At 38.3% G+C, this 19,982-nt stretch overlaps 1 protein-coding gene across 1 annotated transcript in view; it reads right to left on the reverse strand.

The window, feature by feature from the left end:
- KIFAP3 (kinesin associated protein 3) overlaps window positions 1–19,982 on the reverse strand; it is a 66,456-nt gene that overhangs the window by 33,602 nt on the left and 12,872 nt on the right. Inside the window, exons 10-13 of the mRNA XM_057372736.1 lie at window positions 19,084–19,246; window positions 6,068–6,168; window positions 1,653–1,761; window positions 197–309 (exon numbers count right to left, since the gene is read on the reverse strand). Of these exons, the coding sequence (XP_057228719.1) occupies window positions 197–309; window positions 1,653–1,761; window positions 6,068–6,168; window positions 19,084–19,246 (486 nt within the window). The remainder of the gene's footprint in view (window positions 1–196; window positions 310–1,652; window positions 1,762–6,067; window positions 6,169–19,083; window positions 19,247–19,982) is intronic.

The following is a 19,982-nucleotide window of genomic DNA, read 5'->3' on the forward strand; positions in this document are numbered from 1 at the left end:
TTTCCCCATAGTGGGGGATTCAAACTCTGATCTACAAGCTGAGATAACCTTATAAAACAAAACATAAATCACCCCAGGACAGGCAAGAAAACTTAAACTGGACAGCCTGCAAAACAAGCCACAGCACCTCTCCAGAGCCAGTCTATTCCAGTAGGAAAAARAAGAGAGATCACATTAGGTAAGACAAACTACTTACAATAAACTGGCTTTTAGTTGGCCCATCATGTTGTGAAATATTCCTGATCATCTTCATTAACAACGGGTCCTTAAACTTCAAAGCCCGCTTCATTAGCATTTTCAAACCATTTCCTGAAAAGAAACAAACACTTAGAAAATCCTCCAAATAAAGAAATGAGGAAAGTACTGAATGATCAAAAATCAACATGCACACACAAACACACACACACACACACACAAAATACTCTAACCTTTAAAAGTTTAAAAGGAAAAATAAAGAATCTAGACAGGAAAWATTTCTTCTTCATGTTTAAATTGAAAAGAAAAACCTGCTCTGTATAAATTCTATAGCTTCTCTGAAATAGCTACTATGGCCATACACCCTGGTGGGACACTAAGTCAGACAAATAACAAAATGCTTCAGTTGCTCTTAGCTATTTATTCAAGAAAGAATAAAGTTTCTAGAACTAGAACTAGTTTCAAGTTTCTAGAACTAAGRAAGTTCTAGATCCAAACCACAATCCTAGCATCTAATGCAGTTAGAGATGCAGCAGAGCTGTTGGTCCAAGCACAGAGATTTCTCTCCCCATTCCATGAAATAAATACATTGTTATAATTTTTACAGTTTATTTATCATAGATCAATACATGGGAACATACACAGACTTGAAGTACCTGACTGCATGGAGCAAATCCCAGTGTTATCCTTACATTTCCAAAAGATCACCCTACTAGTTTGAGTTTCACTTGTACGTTTAACATAAAATTGGATCTCCCTGCCCCGCTTCTACAGAGCTATGCACAGAAATTTTAAAATGGGATTTCAGGCCACAGAATCTCTTGATTGCAATTGGGCTTTCTGAAGTCTACTAACTGACTGCACTACTTCATAGGGAAAATGTTAAGTACAAGTGAAAGTTGGAGCTACTGAGTAATAGTGTTCACTTAAAACTGCTAGTATAAAAATAATGAAACCTTAAAAGGAATCCAGAGCTACTGAAAGAAATGCAGAACCTATCTAGACCATGAAGAACCATATTAGAACCCAAGAGAAGCTCAATTAAAAAAAAAAAATTGAAAGATAGAACTAAAAGATGTCACTGCTGTTCATTTGATACTGGCAGGTGAAACCCTGATTAACCAAAGATGGATTTTAGGCATCAGGCAGAATAAAATTCTGGTGTCTCCACGCAGCCACAGTTGCTCACAGCAATGTCATCAGCCTCTTTTTCAGAACTGTGAGGTGAGGTGTGGACATCTCCCTCAAGTGTCATTCCTGCCACCAAGAGCAAATGTGAGGAGGATGTGGCCATTTGCTTGCAATCATTGCCCAAGCAGATGTGTTTTATTTTTTAAAAAYATACATACATTTATAAATAACTCAAATATACATAATTTACATATGTAAGCATAATAGAAGAAAATAGATTAAGTGGTATTATCTCAAAAATCCCATTAAAACCTTAGTCCACTCACCTTCACAGATGAGCTGTACATTTCTTTTGTTGGCAGCAAGGTTAATACAGAAAGAAATAAGTTCCAGGTCAACTCGCTCATCAGGACATTCAAAAAGCATCTTCATTAACTGCCAAGAAACACAAGCACACTTTGGTCATTAATCTTTCCAAAGCATTAGAAAAGGAGTGTTATGATATCAACTGCACTATCTTAAAAATAATTCATATTCAACCTTTCTACAGGAACAGTAAAAGTTAAAAAGGTCAGGAGCACGAGATGCATAGTACCATTATTTAGGGATAACAATACTTATAAAGTGTCAAAAATGGTAATCACTCGTGACCTTAAATTAACTTGGCTTAGTTACATTTTATTGCTACCACTGAAATTTTTACTGGTTTTTACTGATTTTTAGTATTTGTGAATGGATAAATTTGTTTTGAAAGCTTAGGTGGACTTATTACAGGGAAAAAAACCCCACAATTTAGTTCCACAGAAAATCAGATTAATACCTGGTAGTTTTATTAAATTATGACTCTAAACATATACTTTACTGCAAAATAATTCTACTACTGTTTTGCTGTGAGGTTACCCCATTGACAGGTAATTTAGCTGTTTCTGCAGCACTGTTCTTCATCTTTGCAGCTTCCAGCTAGAGCTGAACACTGCCACATCCCAAAGGCTTCTCAGTAGTAATCCTATTCTTCTGGYAACATTAATGCAAGTAGACAATCACCTCTAAGTCTTTTCCAAATGTTTAGCAAATGTCAGTGAACTGCCAGGTGATTCCTAAACCTATGGACTGCCATMATTTCATACACCTGGCCCTGTACTGTCCATTACATCACAGCCTGGCTATCTGGGCTCATTTAGTTCAATAGAAACAGTTTTTGAAATGGCATTTTGAATATAGGAACATAACTAAAATAAACTCATTTCTTTTTCCTCTGTTCCCAGTCCTGACAGACAAGTTGCACAGCTTCAGGGCTGTGGGACATCGCCCTGTTTGCTTTTAAAACCCATTCAGTTCATAAGACATGTTTAGATTATAATGCAAACCAGTGTGATGACAAGACTAAGATTGTGGGAAGAGGAAACATCTAAACCTCAAGATAAGTAGCACATAAGGTACAAAAACTGTAGCTCAGCTTGTGTCAGAAACAGRTGGGAGAAGAAGAAAGAAATAACTAGTCACAAAATTGAATGATTAATTAATCATTACATATTTGTGTGCTTGCCCCCTGGTGGAAAGACAAGTTTGTAATGCATTAAAAGCTAGAGAAAGTAGGTGAAGAATCCATKTAAAGAAAAGAAAATAAATAGAAACAATAGGATTATAGGAATTCCCWCCAGAGTATTTTACTCCAGCCATTCAGTATGTTTACCTGTTACCAGATAGAAGGCTGTCATTCCAAATGGACCCAGAAAAACCCCAAAATAAAAAAAAAATTATGTTACAACATAGCTATTTATGTCTTTTCCTGAGACTTTGGCACACTCATTTAAAAGCTATCATTGATTTCTTCCTCCCTTTCTTAAAAAGGTAGAATCAGATTTCTCTATGTTGTTTTAAGAACTTATAAAATCTCAACTTTATTAAATCCTTAAGCCTGACAGTCACATAGGAGGGAATTAACAGAGAAGAAAACTGCCACTTAACAAGTAGAACACGAGCATTCAAAAATCACCCCCTGCAATTCTTCTGTTACAAAACCTTTAAAAACAGATTTTTAAAACTCYTCAAATAATTTGAAGGGAAACATTCTCATTACTTACACAATACAAAATTAAATGTTTAACAAGATGGGATTACCCTGTTAATTACTGAACTACTTCTCTATAAAAAGAAAAAATATATCCAGTTTCAATTAAAGCCGTTCAAATTCTAAAATAATAGTTCCATGCGAGYTCCATGTTTCCCATTATGTCTTCATTTAATTTGATTGCTTCTTGTGCCACTTCAAAAGGAAGAGTAATTGCTGCCAAATAGGAAATATTAAAATTAAATTTGTTCTGCTTTTACTATGTCCATTGTCATCTTTTACTGATTTAACAGGAAGGCAGTAAAAAGACTGCAGCATGTGCAATGAAGAGGCAGTAGTGTTCAATCAGACAAGTCCCATATTGAGTATCAGATACCACAGACCAGGACTGAAATCACTGTGTCTAGACTCTCTGGCACCTGCCTTCACTTATTTACCAGTGACCAGAGGCCAACCCCCACAGCTCTCTGTTCACATACACCTCTGTCCAACCCCCTCCYCAAGCCCAGCTCCAACATCTTTGAATGATTATGCCAGAACTGCATGCCTCAGGAATCTCTCCTGAGCGGCTACTCCCCAACTCTGCTGTTTGAAGTGATGCTCTGGTTTCTGAACTTCAGCAGATAATGGCGGACAGGAGCAAAGGGGGCTGTCAAGAGAGGACGTTTACCAGCATTAAGCTGAAAAGAAGCTTAGAGATCAAAGAGGGGCCAAACAGGACAAGTGTGGTGGAAAACATGTGGGCAGCTTTGGAGARCCTTGCACACCGCTCTGCGGTAAAATATTAAATATCACCATGACATCACTGCCTAATCATGCCCTTTGATTGGCCAGGTTATTACCAATAAAGGCTTTTATAAGCATCTGGATGGCATTTGCACCTATTTAAACAAAACACGCATTGCTGAGGTCTAAACAAGAATGAACTGTTAATACTCACTTTTAACTGTTACTAGAGTAGCACCCACTAACTCCTGCAATCCACAAGGATGTTTACCCAGGACAGCACGMGCCATGAGCCCTTGGCAACTGCTTCACACAGTCAGAATTACAACAGAGGGCTGATTTTTCCAARCACTTTGTACAACAGCTAGACAGTCATTATTGTTTGCCAGTCTAGATGAACACCTTTCCTCAAAAAGAGACAAACCCACACAAGGACATATACCACTACTGAAAAGAGATTTTGGGTTTCCTGGGTAGAATTAGATAGCAGTGAGCCTGTTTAAAACAGTAATTTTCTTTTCCTGATGCCTTATCCTCTTCCTAATGCTTTCTGCTACCTGTCTTCCTTGATAACCATCCTAGGTCACTCRAACACTCATTAGTAAAATTTAAGCTCTGGTTGTTCAGCTTCTTTTTGAACAGTTGGCAGACGCGATCTGTGAAGCATCAATAGCAGAAGTAGCCAAGGTTACTTTCCAATTTTGTTGTTTACTTCACTAAAGCCCAGTGAAGGCAGCAGAYTTGTTTCCTGCTCCACTAGTCTTTGGATACAGCTGTATAAGCAYTGGGGATCTAAGAGTCATACCAAGACACCCTGAAAGCACATCACAAGCAAGTCCTGAGACACTCATGTAGGAATTGGAGTTTGGCTGGTAACTGATCAGAATAAAGCAGGCCCCTTACATCATGCAAATGCCTTAAATAATTGCTTCTTGTGGTAGGAAAGACAGTCAGCAGGATGTTTACAAGACCACTTTGTGACATATACTAGTTATTTCCACCAGTTCGCCCCTCTCTATTATCCAAAATCATATTGTATGTGGAAAAACTCCACCAATTTTGTCATGAGATTATGACCAGAAACATTCCGATAACTTTCCATGACAACTTTCCATTCTGGAAGTATTTGATGTAAAAAACACATTTGGCAGGAACGAAGAAACCATGGTGCAATTCTGAAAAGCTACTAGAGAGCTTTTACACTTAGTCAATAAAGGCTTTCTCAAGTCCAGCGTCACCAAGGCTGAGAAAAAGATCAGTAAGAGAGGAGTCTGTACTTCAGAAAAACAAAAAACCCCAAACCAACCAGAAACAACAAAACACATGCACACAAAAAAACAAATATTCACACAAAACCCCAAACTCATGATATTGGGTCTGTGCTTGAGTCAATGAGTTACGTAAAAAAATGCAGCCTGAAAGACCAGTGAAGAGCTTTCCACAGTCATCAAGTCTCCCTTGTACATGCCTGCAGTTGGAAAAAGAATTGTCATGTAGGAACATAACCCTCCTTGGCTGGTTTCCAGTTCATATCCTGTAATACTSGAGACACTGAAATTTTGATGCCCAATGGGATCAGGAAAGAATGCCTTCTAAAACTGTAAAGGAAATACTTTCTACCGCATTCCCTAAGGACCCACTCTGCACAAGCTTTAATCTCTCTCAGGCATTCCTGATCTTCTGGAGGAACCCACCAGGTCACCTGTAATTTCAGCAGTTCATCGGTGCAGCTCAAGTGTCAGCAGCACTGACAGAGATCAGCCATCTCTGCTTTCACAGGGGACCATGAAAACCCAAGAAGGGCAGTCCCTGCCTGATGAGGAGACACTTCACTGTGAGCAGCACCGTGGCTGTTCCCTTTGCCACCTGCGGGTGTCAGTGCGAGCTCTGCCATGAGAGACTGACTGCACAAAGGAAGATGSATTTTATCAGCTCATCACATACCTGAGGGATACAGTCTGTGTATGCAAACATCGATTTAAAGCAGTCGTCCATGCTTATGTGATACAGAATGCAAATCGCTACTTTTTTGTTATTTTCATTTCCTAGGAGGAGAAAAAAATTATTAATAGAAATATTTTTAGCTGTTGTTGAGCACTTAATAGAGGAAAACAAAAAGCAGAACAGTCCTAGCTAAAAGGAAAATTTAAATCAGAAATGACACATTAATGAAAGGATCCTGGCCTGGCCTAGCCAAATGAACCACATATTATGCAAAGAGAAAACAAGGGCAATGGTAAATATTCCCTCTTCTTCCCAGCACCTCAAAACACTTCCTTAACCCCACTCTGCAAGGACTACATTTTGTGAAAGCAATGCTTAATAAGGACTGGTCATCCATAGAAAGCCCTCATCAGTTTCCAGCTAATAAACTGAGATTTAGCTGCGGACATTTCTATTGAAATAACATSCTTGTTTCAAAGTGAAATAATAAACAATGTACCAATGCCACAGAGAAAAATAAGAACCACCACTATAAAGCATTAYAGAAGGAATCCACTGCCTTTCAAACAAATCACATACTGATTGTTTTATTATACTAAATGACAGTATTAATCCATAGGTGCCTTTTGTGGTTCATATATTTCAAAAACTACATTAGTGTATTTTCATATTAATACTTACCAAAGAGAAAGACTCTCAAAAAAAATTGGAGCAGTTAATGTGAGTGGGCTGTGAAGTATTTAACTGAAAGGTTCTATAAAATCATCTTACACAAACATACAAATGTTTAAGAATAACACAGAAGAATTTGGTTCTGACTCGCTGCTGAAACCCAGACTGAGAATTCTCAGGTTTTCCTCTAGCCCTACATGAGCAGGATACTGGCTATATGTGGGATAAAGTCTTCCTCTGAATGTTTACATTAGCTAGATCAGGATGTAATAAGGTCACCAACTCAAAATTCATTCACAGTTCTTACACAACTCATCAGCAATATCCCACCTCCCACTTCTAAGTCAGAACAAATCTGTGTAATAATTTGGCAGAGCATGAAGACCTCAAACAGCAATCAACACAGTGAAATCTTCCTTCTGCATACATCACAGGGAGCTGGAATTTCCTTTAAGCAGCAAGGATATCATGCCTTTATCCCAAGAATAAGCCTTTTTCAAAACTAAATTATCAAATGAAACCCCATGAAACCCCTCTGGCAGTTGCCATACAAGTGAGTGAAATATTCTCAGCCATGTCAAACCTAAAATCATAGCTGCCCTTTCAAATCCTTCTAGATTCTTACTGTTTGGAAAAACATAACTGGTATCACAATCTTCCATACATTTAACAGCTGGAGGAAAGACAATRTCCAAATCTAAAAGCTACTCTGACAGTTATGAAAATAAAAGCACAGAAGGTACTAGCAAACAAAATGAAGGAGTTTTTATCTTTAGGGCTTTTTTTATGACTCATCTTACCTAMCTATTCACTAGTAATAACATTGTGAAAACAAGAATTACATGAAAAAAACTTCCCACACATACAGCTAAAGGTTTCTTCTATACAAATTCCAAAGATTACAGAGTAAACTATTCCTTCAAATTTCATGGTTCTAAGGAAAAAAAATTAAATATGTTTACACTGCTCTTAACACTTTGCTCCATGTTTCTATTTAAGACCTAAACACAAGACTCAGATTAAAATTACACTTGGCCAAATATTGCAGGAAACAGTATGTGAAGTAAAATGTAAGCCTGTAAAAAAGGGAGAAAAGCTTCCCAGAACAATAAGAAGAAAAACTGGAATGAAGTTAGACCAGACCTTCAGCACATATAAACTTGCAGACCATTAACAAGAATGATGCTATATTTTACTGTTTAACCTCTGTCCTTTGAGGGTTTTCTTTTTTCCTCTGTATTTTGCAAGTTTCATTTTTTTGCTAATATAAAGCATCAGCAGCTTCCTAGTATTTGGCAGTATTAGTGGCTTATTTTCAAACATAATAGACTGATAYAGCAGCAAATGCCTTCAGTTTTTTTTTCAGAAGAAACTCTGCATGATTTTCTAACTCCTTTTTTTTTAAAGGCCCAGCCTGTCACAAAAACCCTTCTGATAACAGAATACCACCTTGGCTGTCGGTGCTAAATGGCAACACTACCTGTGTTTCAAAACTACCAAAAATAATCAAAAATACCTAGATACTCAACCTAAAGTGTGAAGAATATCTGGAATTCAAATGAATTTATTTTATCCAAATGAACTCTTTGAGAGGTGGTTTATAATGACTGGCACTTAATCATTCTCCAAAAGTATGTTCCATAAAGCAGATATCATGACACACAAAAGGCAAAGATAGCTAGAGTTTTAAACAGAAGAACTGAATTTAAATTCCTCCTTGCTGTGCAGTYATCTGACCAATTTTCCCTGAATTCCTCTGTCCTATTGTCAATAGGGGAAAGAGAGAAGGGTTTAAAGAATTCAAGTCACAGACAMATCYTGTACAGCCTCAGCMAGGAAGYACATTTCAATTGTKARTAAAACAACTGAATTCTACCAACTTGATGATAAAAGTAAACTACAGAACTAAAGCTGAAAGAAWACAGCCTGCAACTAACCCATCTTTTAAGTACTTAATGGCGTATGCACTTTAATTTCCCAGAAAGGAAGAAATTTCAGGCTGATGCCTGCAAGTTTCACCATTTTACTTTCCCTATGGATGYCCTTTGGTGAAAGAAAAGCAGAACCTTTTGACTTTTTCAGTCCTCATGCAAAACAGCAGTGACTCCTGATCCAAAAAATCMAACATTCCAGGAAAATCAGGAAGAGGTGGGCTGTTTCTAAAAACATGATTTAACACAACAGCTCATCTCAACCTCAGTTGGGAAGGATACACCCTGTTGGAAAGCTCACTGGAAACCAGGCAGAATCAGTTTGTTGAAGATTAGGAAGAGAACAGACACAAGAGTTAAAGCATTTTAAACTCTAAGCATCCCCTGAAGGTTACACAAAAGGATAAGAAGGGACAGACTCTGAAAAACCTACCAAGCCAATTGTCAGCCTTTTACATTGGTACTTCACTTCCAAAAATAYCAACTGGCAGCTGTTGACTATTACATGAATATGTCAGTACCAAGCTTACTTTTCCTAATTATTTTCTACTCATCTGAATGCTAATGAACGAACCCTGAGTCAAGCATTGCATAAAGACTTGGCTGTAAAAATTTCAATCTCTGCCCAGCACCTGGCTGGAAAACAGCTTTCCAAAGCATGGAAGTGATACCTTTTCTGCTATTTTTGACCACTGCTAAAGGCCACACGTGAAAAAGCAGACATTGCAAGGAAGAATTCCTTATGACTGGGTACAGTAGGCATCAATTATTGCCCTAACTAAAAAAAGCAAGAGAAAAAAGAAAAAACCAGATTTCTGCCAAAAGTGCTCATAAAAATCACCAAAGTTTTGGTGGGGTGCCAGAAAATTGTGGCCTACAAATGTTGGTAGTTTTGAGCATCAAGCTTTTATGACTGAAGGTGGAATAGCCAAATGGCCTAAAGCAGTAAGGGCAGCCCTGGAAAATAATGGCCTAGTCATTATGGATTCTTCTGGTATTTATGGCAATAAAACATGAATCATAATGAACTCATTGGATATTAAATGTGGGGGTCATGAGCTCTTTGATAGGATTTCCACAAGAATCTACCATTAATTAACCAAATAATTATTTGAAAGTGTAACTGAATTAGCCTTAGTTCTTATACAGCCATTCCTGAGAAATTGGTCATTCCCAGCTGAGTGCAGTTAATGCCTTAACAAACCAGTCATTAACTGCAGTTACTGATTTTGTGGGAATTATTGTGTTATAAAATACACTCAACAGTTTATAGAAACAATACTTAGATTTTTTTTTTTTTTGCAGCTGTAGTTCAGCTGGAGCAGATGGGATGGAAAAATATCAGGTCCCTGGGGCTGTTTTCACAACTAGTTTTCTGCAAATTAGAGAGGGAAATAAATACATGATGGGTTCTGAGTTCAAAATGGCCTCAGATTTTTAGCCTTTGAACATTAATAAGAAGCCATGTGCCAGTTCTGGGGACCAATACCTGAATTCCATGTCTAGTTCTTACTATGGTTGAAGATCTAAATGCTATTAGTAGCAGAAGCTAAAGAAAAAAAAATATGATTTCTTGATCACAAGATCAGGTCCTATATTTTGGTTGCCTTTGTGAACTTAARAAAAAGCCTCCATTAGTTCCGTGACAAAAAGAGAAACCCTAAAGCTGTAAAACTGAATTGCCAGTATGAGTTGCAGGAGCAGCATTTAGCTTTCAAATACTAAAGTAAAATCAAGAATAAAAATTATGGACTAAATTCTTCAAATATAACATTATCAGGAAATCAAGTAACCATCATTTCTAATGGAATCATCAATGTCTCCACATTAGATATGAAATACACCCTATCTCACCCATGTGCGAAATATCAACAACACTAAATCAAAACCAGAACAGAAATTAAGATAAATACCTATTAAAATGGCAGAGTGAATCTTTTTTTCAGTTTCAAACCCTAACACCCTCACATGATCTGCTGCAGAATTAGGCAAGTAAGAAATCTAGGTGATAAGAATGCCAAAAACTGAATATCAGATCTAAGTACTGTCTCACAYTGCTGTCAGAAAACAGCTTAATCAAGAGTTGATTCAAATGTATCATAATTAGTGATGATTTTAAGAAAAAAAATGATGGAAATGTATCTCCATTTACCTCTGTACCATATCATTCCCCATAACCAGCTCTGAAAGTCAGATTAAGTTAGTCCATGTGTGCTTTAGACACATRTTGGTTTGATTTACATATGTAAATAGAAATCATATTGGATCTATCAGTTTATTTTATCACGAGAGCCTGAAAGAATTTTCAAATCTGCTCAGGCTCAAGGAGACTAGACATTGTAAATAAAACATTATGATAGTAATTACATACTAATAACCCCTCCTGTACCACCTTTATGTTATTTGAAACTGGCTTCATACCACAAGCCTTATTTCTAATCTCAATGTTGCCATGGTTGGCTTTGGGGTTTAGTTTTCTCAGGGYTTTTTTCTCCCCTTTACCCAAAAACTCAGTATATGCCACATCTGAAACATGGATACAAACTTTTTTCTAGGAAACAAAGAACTATAATGATAACTCCTAAAGGACTAAAAACTGACTAATTTGAGCTATTTAATGTTGCAGCACAAGACAAAAATGAAGCTGCATRTCTGGAGCCTCAGGTTCCATTTCTYTGMCTGGAGCTCCATGCTAGACAGACTGAAAAACATTCAGTAACCACCTCACTGCAGCATTGCCACTCATAAAGATAACACAGAGCAAACACCAGGGAATTAACAGACTGCTAAATTTAGGTGTGTCCTTTTTTGAGGCTTTTTCTTTCTGCAGCAAAACATACCCCATTTTTGTTTCCTAGGATGTGTTATAAACAATCATATTTGAACTCTTAACATCACACAGAAACTGGAAGCTGATTAGTTGCAATATCCCATATRCTACACAAAGCAGAGAGATATCAACAAGTAGTTGAGATTAGAGAGAAATCAAGAGGCAATAGGATTACCCCTGAAGGAAGATGGTAAAGCTACTTCTCTCTTCTGCATAAAAGTATTATGTTTTGGGTTAGGCTATGACCAAGAAGGAAAACAAGGGAGAAAAAAGAGTTAACTACTGTTATCACAAAAAAACTAGAAATCTGAACAGGTTCTTAGCTTGATTCAAACCAAGAAAACACACACTTCTGAAGTAGGTGGAAAAAATTCCAAGCAAAGCTYTTCTTCTAGAAGTCTCCACCGAGTTACGTAGATTAAATGGAAATGTACAGGACCACACACAATTTTTGCCATATCTATATTTCCTTAAACTACATAAATTGCTCCAATTCAAATTACTAGAAAATATTCACTTTTCTGATCTGAACGCACCCTTCTAATCTTGTTTGAAATTCAGTGGGAAAAGAAACAGGTGGAGGTTTTCTGTACTTCTGGCTCCACGGCAGAGCAGCTCAGCTCTGAATGAATGGTGCAGCTGTATCCCAACATGGTCCTGCTTGAAGAAGGTACCAACCCAATGCAGGATGCTRCCTCCTGCCTTGAGAAAGGGATGATTCACCACTTTGAAATGGAAACTGGTTTTACTTGTGCTTTGAAGATGCTGAAGTACAAACCTCAGGTTCAAATCTACTAAGCCCAAAAAGTGGAGTTAAATATTGGTTGAGTGTTTTGAGACTACCAGATGGCAAGAATTGAGCTCCATGTTAGTCAAGAGATACTGTTCCTGTGCAAACACCTCTTAAGATAATATTATCAACTGACAAAGTATGTCTCACCTCAGCAGCTGAAGACATGGGAATCTACAGTTGGTCTCCTGGACTACAACAATCATTTGAGAAACTCTTAAGAACAAACTTGAGAGTTAAAATGCTTCCACACAYCCTAAGGGAAAGCAGAGTGTAACCTTCTTCCTTCTATCTGAATTTGTAAAATCCTCAGGATCTCTAGGACTACTATATGAGCAAAATTGTTCCATGTGGTCCTTTGAGGCCACACCTCTGCCTGCAGCCTAAGTAACAGCTCTGAAAAAGGTGCTCCTCTCTTCCACTCTGGCCCTCACAGAGGTTTTTTGATGATGTTACCACAGATCAGGAAGATTAGCGGTGCCCTACCCCTTCTTTATAGAGATTTTTCCAAGAAACTAGAACTAGTTGTTTATGTTCTGTCATGTTTTAGGCATCCAAGTAAGCTCTGCAAAGCTTTCAGATGTCAACAGTCCAGTAGAAGATTAGATTTACTTTTTATTGTTAAGTATTAATTTGCTTTTGCAGTAAGCAGAGAAACCCTTAAAAGCATTAAATTAATCACTCACATATTGTAAGCTCCACAATAGAAATGCTGGCTCAGGGGATCCTTTCCCTTCATCAGTTCAGTGAATTTCCAACAACTCAGCTCCCTCATCTTTAGATTGCTGCCATCTCTCCACTCCTGTCCTTGCTGCTGCCATGAGCACTTCTATTTTCAGGCAACACACACGAAAGCTAAGTGTCTTTTGTTACACCAAAGTCATCCTCCTACTAAAAAGCCAGTAAAAGCCAAATACACACATGCTCTTGTGACCAGCAAAACACAGCAATGAGCTTTCACTCACCTGATACTGCTGAGTCTCTASACTGAGTTCTTTATTTCTCAGAATGAGAAGTCAATTTTTCTCTAAAGTTTGCTGTCTAATCCTCAGCTAAGGCATCAAAATTTAAGTGCTAAGGGTTCTAAGACACTGTGCACCCACCACTCTCCTTAAGTCACTCAGAMATACTTAGGTCTATCTGCACTTCTCATAAGGATTTTGAAAAGGAATGTTAGGAGATGTTTTTGGTTTGTGGGTTTTTTTTGTGTCAAAGTTCTTTTTGTTTGTTGTTGAAGCTTTTACTTTTTTTTTTTTTTTAAGCCTTGGCCATACACATCACAAATGATAAAAAACTACCATTAAAATAAATCCCTTAATAATTACTGCTTTCCAACAGACTGGTCCCTGTAGTTGAACTGTTACTTAATGTGCTTCAGCCAGCCTCTACTATAAAGGAATGGAGACACCCCAGGCAATATTCACACAAGTAGTATTGGAAACAGCTGCTGCAGAGCCACCTTAGGAAAAAAAGGTTTCTCAATTTAATTGGGAAAACAGGAGGAAGCATAAATTTTACTGCCATTAATAACTTCAAGCAATCCCGATATGACTTTACCTCACCCTGATGGCTGGACATGTGCTTTTTGTTAGGGTCTTTGCCACATCTGACCCTTATTGTTTGCTCACTTGATCAGGTAAGAAAATGTATGTTTCTTTATAGGATAAACGAGGCCTATTAAAGTCAGAAAAAACACTGCAGTAGCCTATAAGAAGCTCCATTTTTCAACAGATGTGTGAAGCTCCATAATAAGTTCATTACAAAAAGGCCAAGTGAACTCATAAAGGGAGCACATCTACTTTAAGCCTTCTTAAAAGAAACTTTCATAAAAGGAATAGAACATAAAAAGCCCACAGCACTCCGTTAATTAGAGAGCAAAGTACTACTTGGCTTTTTAAACAGCAGTCACCATATAATCCAGCTTGGCTGCATACCATATCAAGACTTGATTGTTAAGAAGCCCAACATACAACTGTTTGGCAATTCTTGGATTGCTCATTAAACCCAACTTGTAAAAAAAAGAAAAATATCAGAGGAATTTCAGCAGTTCCCAGAAAAGATTCTATCAATGAATGTAGTAAAGACAGGCTCTTCACTGAGGACTAATTCAGACTCTCAGTGTCTTCTCCAGCTTAAAGGAACAAGTAAGAGAAGACTGACTTGCTTTGGAGTTTGCAAACCATTGCACAGCCCTTGAATTTTTACCTAACATTGGGTGGCTACTGCTTCTCATTGTGCTGATATTAAGTCTTAGAATACTAAAAATTAAGAACATCTTGCCATTACTAAGGCAGAGAGGCTGGGCACAATCTGTGACTGGCAAAACTACACTGTTGCTCTCTGGGACTGCCCACACTATTTCAAAGTATTGTATAACAAATGCTTATCTACTTGGCTGAATACAAATCCACAATGCCAACTTTCTTTCAGCCACTGAAATCTGTATTGGAAAACATAACCCAGGATGTTCCTTACCACAAATCTTTTTGAGTTTGACTACCTTGGCACTGTGTGGCACTTTGACAGCTGTATTCACAACCCTTATGTACTCCATGTTCCATTTGGGCCTGATTTGCAACTGGTCCTGTTTTGTGACCCACCCACTTCTCAGTTCACCAGTATCTGTGTTCAATCAGCCTTCAATTTTTAAAAGCAGATAGTAATTGCAAGCAACCAGAGACACTTCAGTCTGATTTCCAAGAATAATGGGGTTTCAATCTTTCAGCATAGCTTGCACTGGGGAGTGAATGAAAAGAAAATGGCATTTCAAGATAATATGTTCTAAGAACTCCTAAGAACTRTCCAACAGCTCTGGGAGATGAACACACAGAACATTAAAAAATGTTTGTTCCCTGTATGGAGCCAGATCTATTATTTTCACTGAGCAGCAACACAATTCCCATTGTAACAGCTTTTGCAACATTCCCTGCAATTAGTATCCTTAAAGAAGGATACCTAACTGATGGGAGGACCYAGGAATGCCAGTACTGCCCACCACACACAAATGCTGCCAGGAGCTGCTTGAACYGGGGTCCAGCATGAGGTTTGCAGGCTGCCATAAGCCCCACAGCAGCACTCAGCTGGCTCTGCTCTACAAACTGCCTGCTGTTCTCATGGCAAAAGGGGAACTATTTGTCTCACTTACAAAGGCTAAGAAACAACTCAGATGCAGCATAAAATAGCACCCTTATTAGAAGAATATGAATCACAAGCTGTGTCTATATTTAAGAGAGCTGTACTAAAAATTTTGTATTTGGTTTGGCCACTTAACTGAAAAACAAAATGGATTTGGTCCAAACAAGAAGTGAGAGTTTTTATTCTTCCTTGTAGACAATGTTTTCTTCTGTTTGCTGCCAGAGCATTTATTTTAGAAGCCAATCAAACATCCAGGGGAAGAATTATGAAAAAGAGTAACATTTCCCTTAGGTCCAACAGTGGAAGAGCATTACCAAGGATTAAGAAAACAGACTCATACCCTTGTTTTAAGTTCAGCTCTAGTTTCCCCCTTTCAGTGATAATATTTTCAACAAGCAGATACATTAACCACCAAACTCTACCATATTTGGAGTAACTCACTCCTCTACTCCACTTCCCTTGAACTATGCCAYGCAAAGCAAAATGAGAGCATTTACAAGAGTGAAGCAAACCTCCATAGAGTRGTGTGTAGCAGCCTGCTTTGGTCTCTCCTTCCCAGGGGATGACTGGAAGACACTGAACCTGTGTTTTCCACATTTCCAGCAACCATCAAGTTTAAACCAGATGGCGAATTTACATGAATTCTCACCATAGGCAGCTGAACTTCTACTTCACATAGATAATGTATAAAAAGTAAATATCACTCTAAACATAATTTCTAACTATTGAAACAAAGCCACAGTACAAAAAACATTCTCTGCAGGGCTCTGCTGATTCAACATTTAGATGGTTTTCTTAAAGGACAGAAGTCACACAAAGCAACAAAATCTCTTTTCATAGCTCCTCAACCATCCTATGAAAGGAAAAACCTGAATATAGYAGACTATGTCTCATAGGCCTCCACAGGTCTGCTCCAGCTTCAGATCTCAAATGTGAAGCTACATTTCCCTCAGCTGCACACAGCTCTTTGAGAGTCACAGCATAACAAAGATCAGCCATAGCTGATTAATTTGGGTGCCTGCAGGGAGCAAGATGAGCCTTGTCATATACAATACTTGAGACTTGTGAAGAGAAGCCATGAAAATGAGCGAGTGGTTCTGACTGGCACAGCTACATGGAGAAGCAGGCATTGGCACCATTAAAAAGTAAAAGCTAATTAAAATGGAAACCAAGACTTAAGCAGAATTTCTCAAATCCATGCTTTCAACAGCAGCCTCAACACTTTGGAGTGCGATGAAAAGAAAGAAGATGCTCCTTCTCCATTATATCCACCAGGGCATACTTATTCCATTCTGGATAACTCAGCTGAAGCCAGTCCTTCTCTACTGCTTCAGTGCCCACCTACATTCAGAGCCCTCCTGTGTACCTTGGGAAAGTACCACACATTCTAGAACTGCAGACTGCAGCCACCTCTCTGCCCTACAACCACTGCCTAACAAATCCTTTAACTCTCTGCAATYTCATCTCTACCCTTAAACACCTACTACACCGAATTTATACTCATCTGAGATGAGTATAAGCCAGGGCTAAAGASTCAAAGGCCTAGCATGCACAAATGCTAAATTTCAGGAGGCTGAGTCAACACACTTGACCTCTTGGCATTAGGAATTGTACAAGTACTTGTCAACAGCTGTTGTGCTGTGTTAGCACTTGGACATGACCTGCAAATGTAAACTGAAGGGTACTGACTTGAATRATGTGTGTTTAATACCCAAATAACCCGTATAAATGGGGCATCTGGCACAGGGTTGTTTCATTATTATGGTTGCAGACTTCTCTCAGACAGGTTACACCAAGTGATGCATTTGAGAATTACTTCAATGTATCGAAAAGAGTCTCACCAATCACAGAGATGSCTTAAAGAAACAAGTAATAGAGATTATTTCTACCTAGATTTTCTAGCTAGMACACCAAAAATAAGTATCTTTCTACAGTGAGAAGCAATGGCAAAACACCACATACCTYTATGAAAAAAAATAAAAGACAAAAAAATGGTTGAAGACTTCCTAGATGAGAAAAGAAACACACAGTGAATATTCTGGAACCATCAGCAGGACTTGCAGATTACCCCAACAGCCACTTCAGGAACAGACTGCAATTTTAGCAACCAGTTCTTCTAAACTAAACTGCCTCCACACAAGCCCACTTACAACTCTAACAGAATGGCATTTGAAAAGCAAATCTCCTCTCCACATCAGAAACAGACACAAGAAAGCAGATATTTAACAGATGAGTTCAGTCTGACTTTAATATTAAATGGGGAATTTCTGGGAGCAGGGAATTCAGTGATTTCTGCTGTGCCATTGCCAGAGCTGACAAATCCCCAGAAGGCTCCTTTAGACCACAGCACTATCTGCTGTATGAACAAAAGGGACAAATTTCTGCTCCAAAAAGATTGCAACCCAAGCTAAAWCAAACTTACTAAGCAGATCCTCTTTCAAACAAGAGGAAATACATTTCCTCATCAGCTTCCACTTCTCATGTCACTTTACTACCAAATAACATTGTCATGAGGATAAAAACATAAAGAGGGATTTCCAATGCTAACGTCCTAGCTCAGACCAGTGCAAACATGGTGCAGAAAGCATAAAAAGATGTGAAGCATTCCAGGAGGTATCAGGTAGCTGTTATAATAATCACCAACAGGATTAAGGCTGCCAAAGCACTGTAAATTTTCATGGTATTCACTAAACAGCAATAAGGTGATGTTGGGGCTGAAGGAGAATTGAGGMGATGAACAATCCTAACAGTCTATACAAGGCTAGAGGAGAAAGCTCTGACTGACCATTGCATTGCCCTTGTTCCAGCCAGTATCTGGATAGACCATYTGGATTTAGCACACCCCAAGCCCAGCCTATTCCAGACGACTTTGRCAATGTTTTGCATCAGTGATTCACACAAGACAAGATACTCTATTGCCCCTCAACAATCCTTAAAGCCAAAACCTGCTAAACCTTTAGCATATCTACCAGAGCAGCCTCCAGGTAGTATCAGCCAAAGAGCAYACAAGGAGCAATGAAACTCCCTCCTTAGAACTCCAGCATACAACAATGATCAAATAGAACAATCCTCTGTTTCTTCCATGGCTTTCCCCTAGAGACAACAAAAAGTTTCACTTGTAACTTACGTACTTATATGATCTTAACACAAGACGGCCAAACTGAAATTCTAAAAATCATACTGCCTAGAGTTAAAACTAACGAAGTTGGGGGATTTCTGATCTGTCTGGACAAGTTACAAGAGCCAGYAGGTATATCAAGCTTCGTTAAAAATAAATATATATAGTTTATATCTCCATCAGCTGGGSTCTGTGAACTTGCCGGCTATTTTTCCTAGACGCTCAACCAAAATTACAAACATCATTCACCTGTCAGTTCATGTGGTTTTCAGGTAGCTACTGACTTTATTTTTAAAGACTGGAAGACTCACTCTACAGTTTCAGAGAACCTAGGAATAAATCCACAGGAAACCTTTGAAACTTCCATTTAAACCTGTGTGTGACAAGATGATGTGAATGCTGAGAAGCTGGGAGTGGTGAGGAAMTGGCAAAAACAAAAGTGACACAGCAATATTAGGCAGATCTTAGCATGATGCATTCAGCTCCACTGTCCCACAACTCACTGCTGAAGTGTCTGTTCTGGACCAAAAGAAAACATACCCAGGAGTGCAGTGAGTTTGGGAAGCAAACCAACATGGACCATTTTACTTCTCAGGCCTGTGTCAAAGGAGAGGTTTAGTAAGAGTCGAAGGGTGATATTCAGCAGGTCCTCATGTTCACATGGTACCATTTTCACAAGTTTTTCAACAATATCCATTTCAACCTGCATAAGAAGAAAAAAAACCATTATCCATCCAAACTTACTTTGGCTTCAATATCCAATTTGTAGCCATAATAGTGACTATCAATGTATTTTCATCAAAAGTAGTTTTGCTTATGCCTTTGTGGTTGAAATTTCTAGTTGGATTACCGGGAAACATTGATTTAGAAAGCTTTTGAATCAAACACTTCAGATGTCTTGGAAATATTCCTCACAGTTGGAATACTGCAGGAACTAGATTGGGGTGAGGGAATTCATTTAAACATAAGCAATCCTGCAGCAACTGCCAGTAGAGTCAAAGGCAGACCCAACCAAGAAAGACAGAAAAYTGGCATCCAAAAAGAATTTGAGACCTTTCATTATGAATTTCAAATGAACCCCTAGACAGAAGTGTGCATGTGCTCTCAGAAGAGGCATGCCATCCTGCATGTTAATTTAATAAAAGCATGAAAGTCATCTTGAAACATGTATCACTTTCAAATTAAAAAGTGGAATCCAGGAACTGAGAAGTGGTATCGGYTCCTGAGATCATGTTCACTTTACCAGCCAGAAAACACATCTGAACATTGACTGGCAAGACTTCAGAAAGTTTTTATCATGTTTTAAGCAACACTTCTGTGCTTTTATTTGACATAATCTTTTAAATGCATTCATATTTTGTTTCCCAGATCCTTCTTTGGCCAGAAGGAGGCACGTAAAATTACTTGGCATCCTTCAGACTTCTCCATGTATATTACTA

This window comes from Malurus melanocephalus, unplaced genomic scaffold, assembly GCF_030028575.1.
Source record: "Malurus melanocephalus ecotype Western Australia unplaced genomic scaffold, MMel_1.1 scaffold_178, whole genome shotgun sequence".
Taxonomy (NCBI): domain Eukaryota; kingdom Metazoa; phylum Chordata; class Aves; order Passeriformes; family Maluridae; genus Malurus; species Malurus melanocephalus.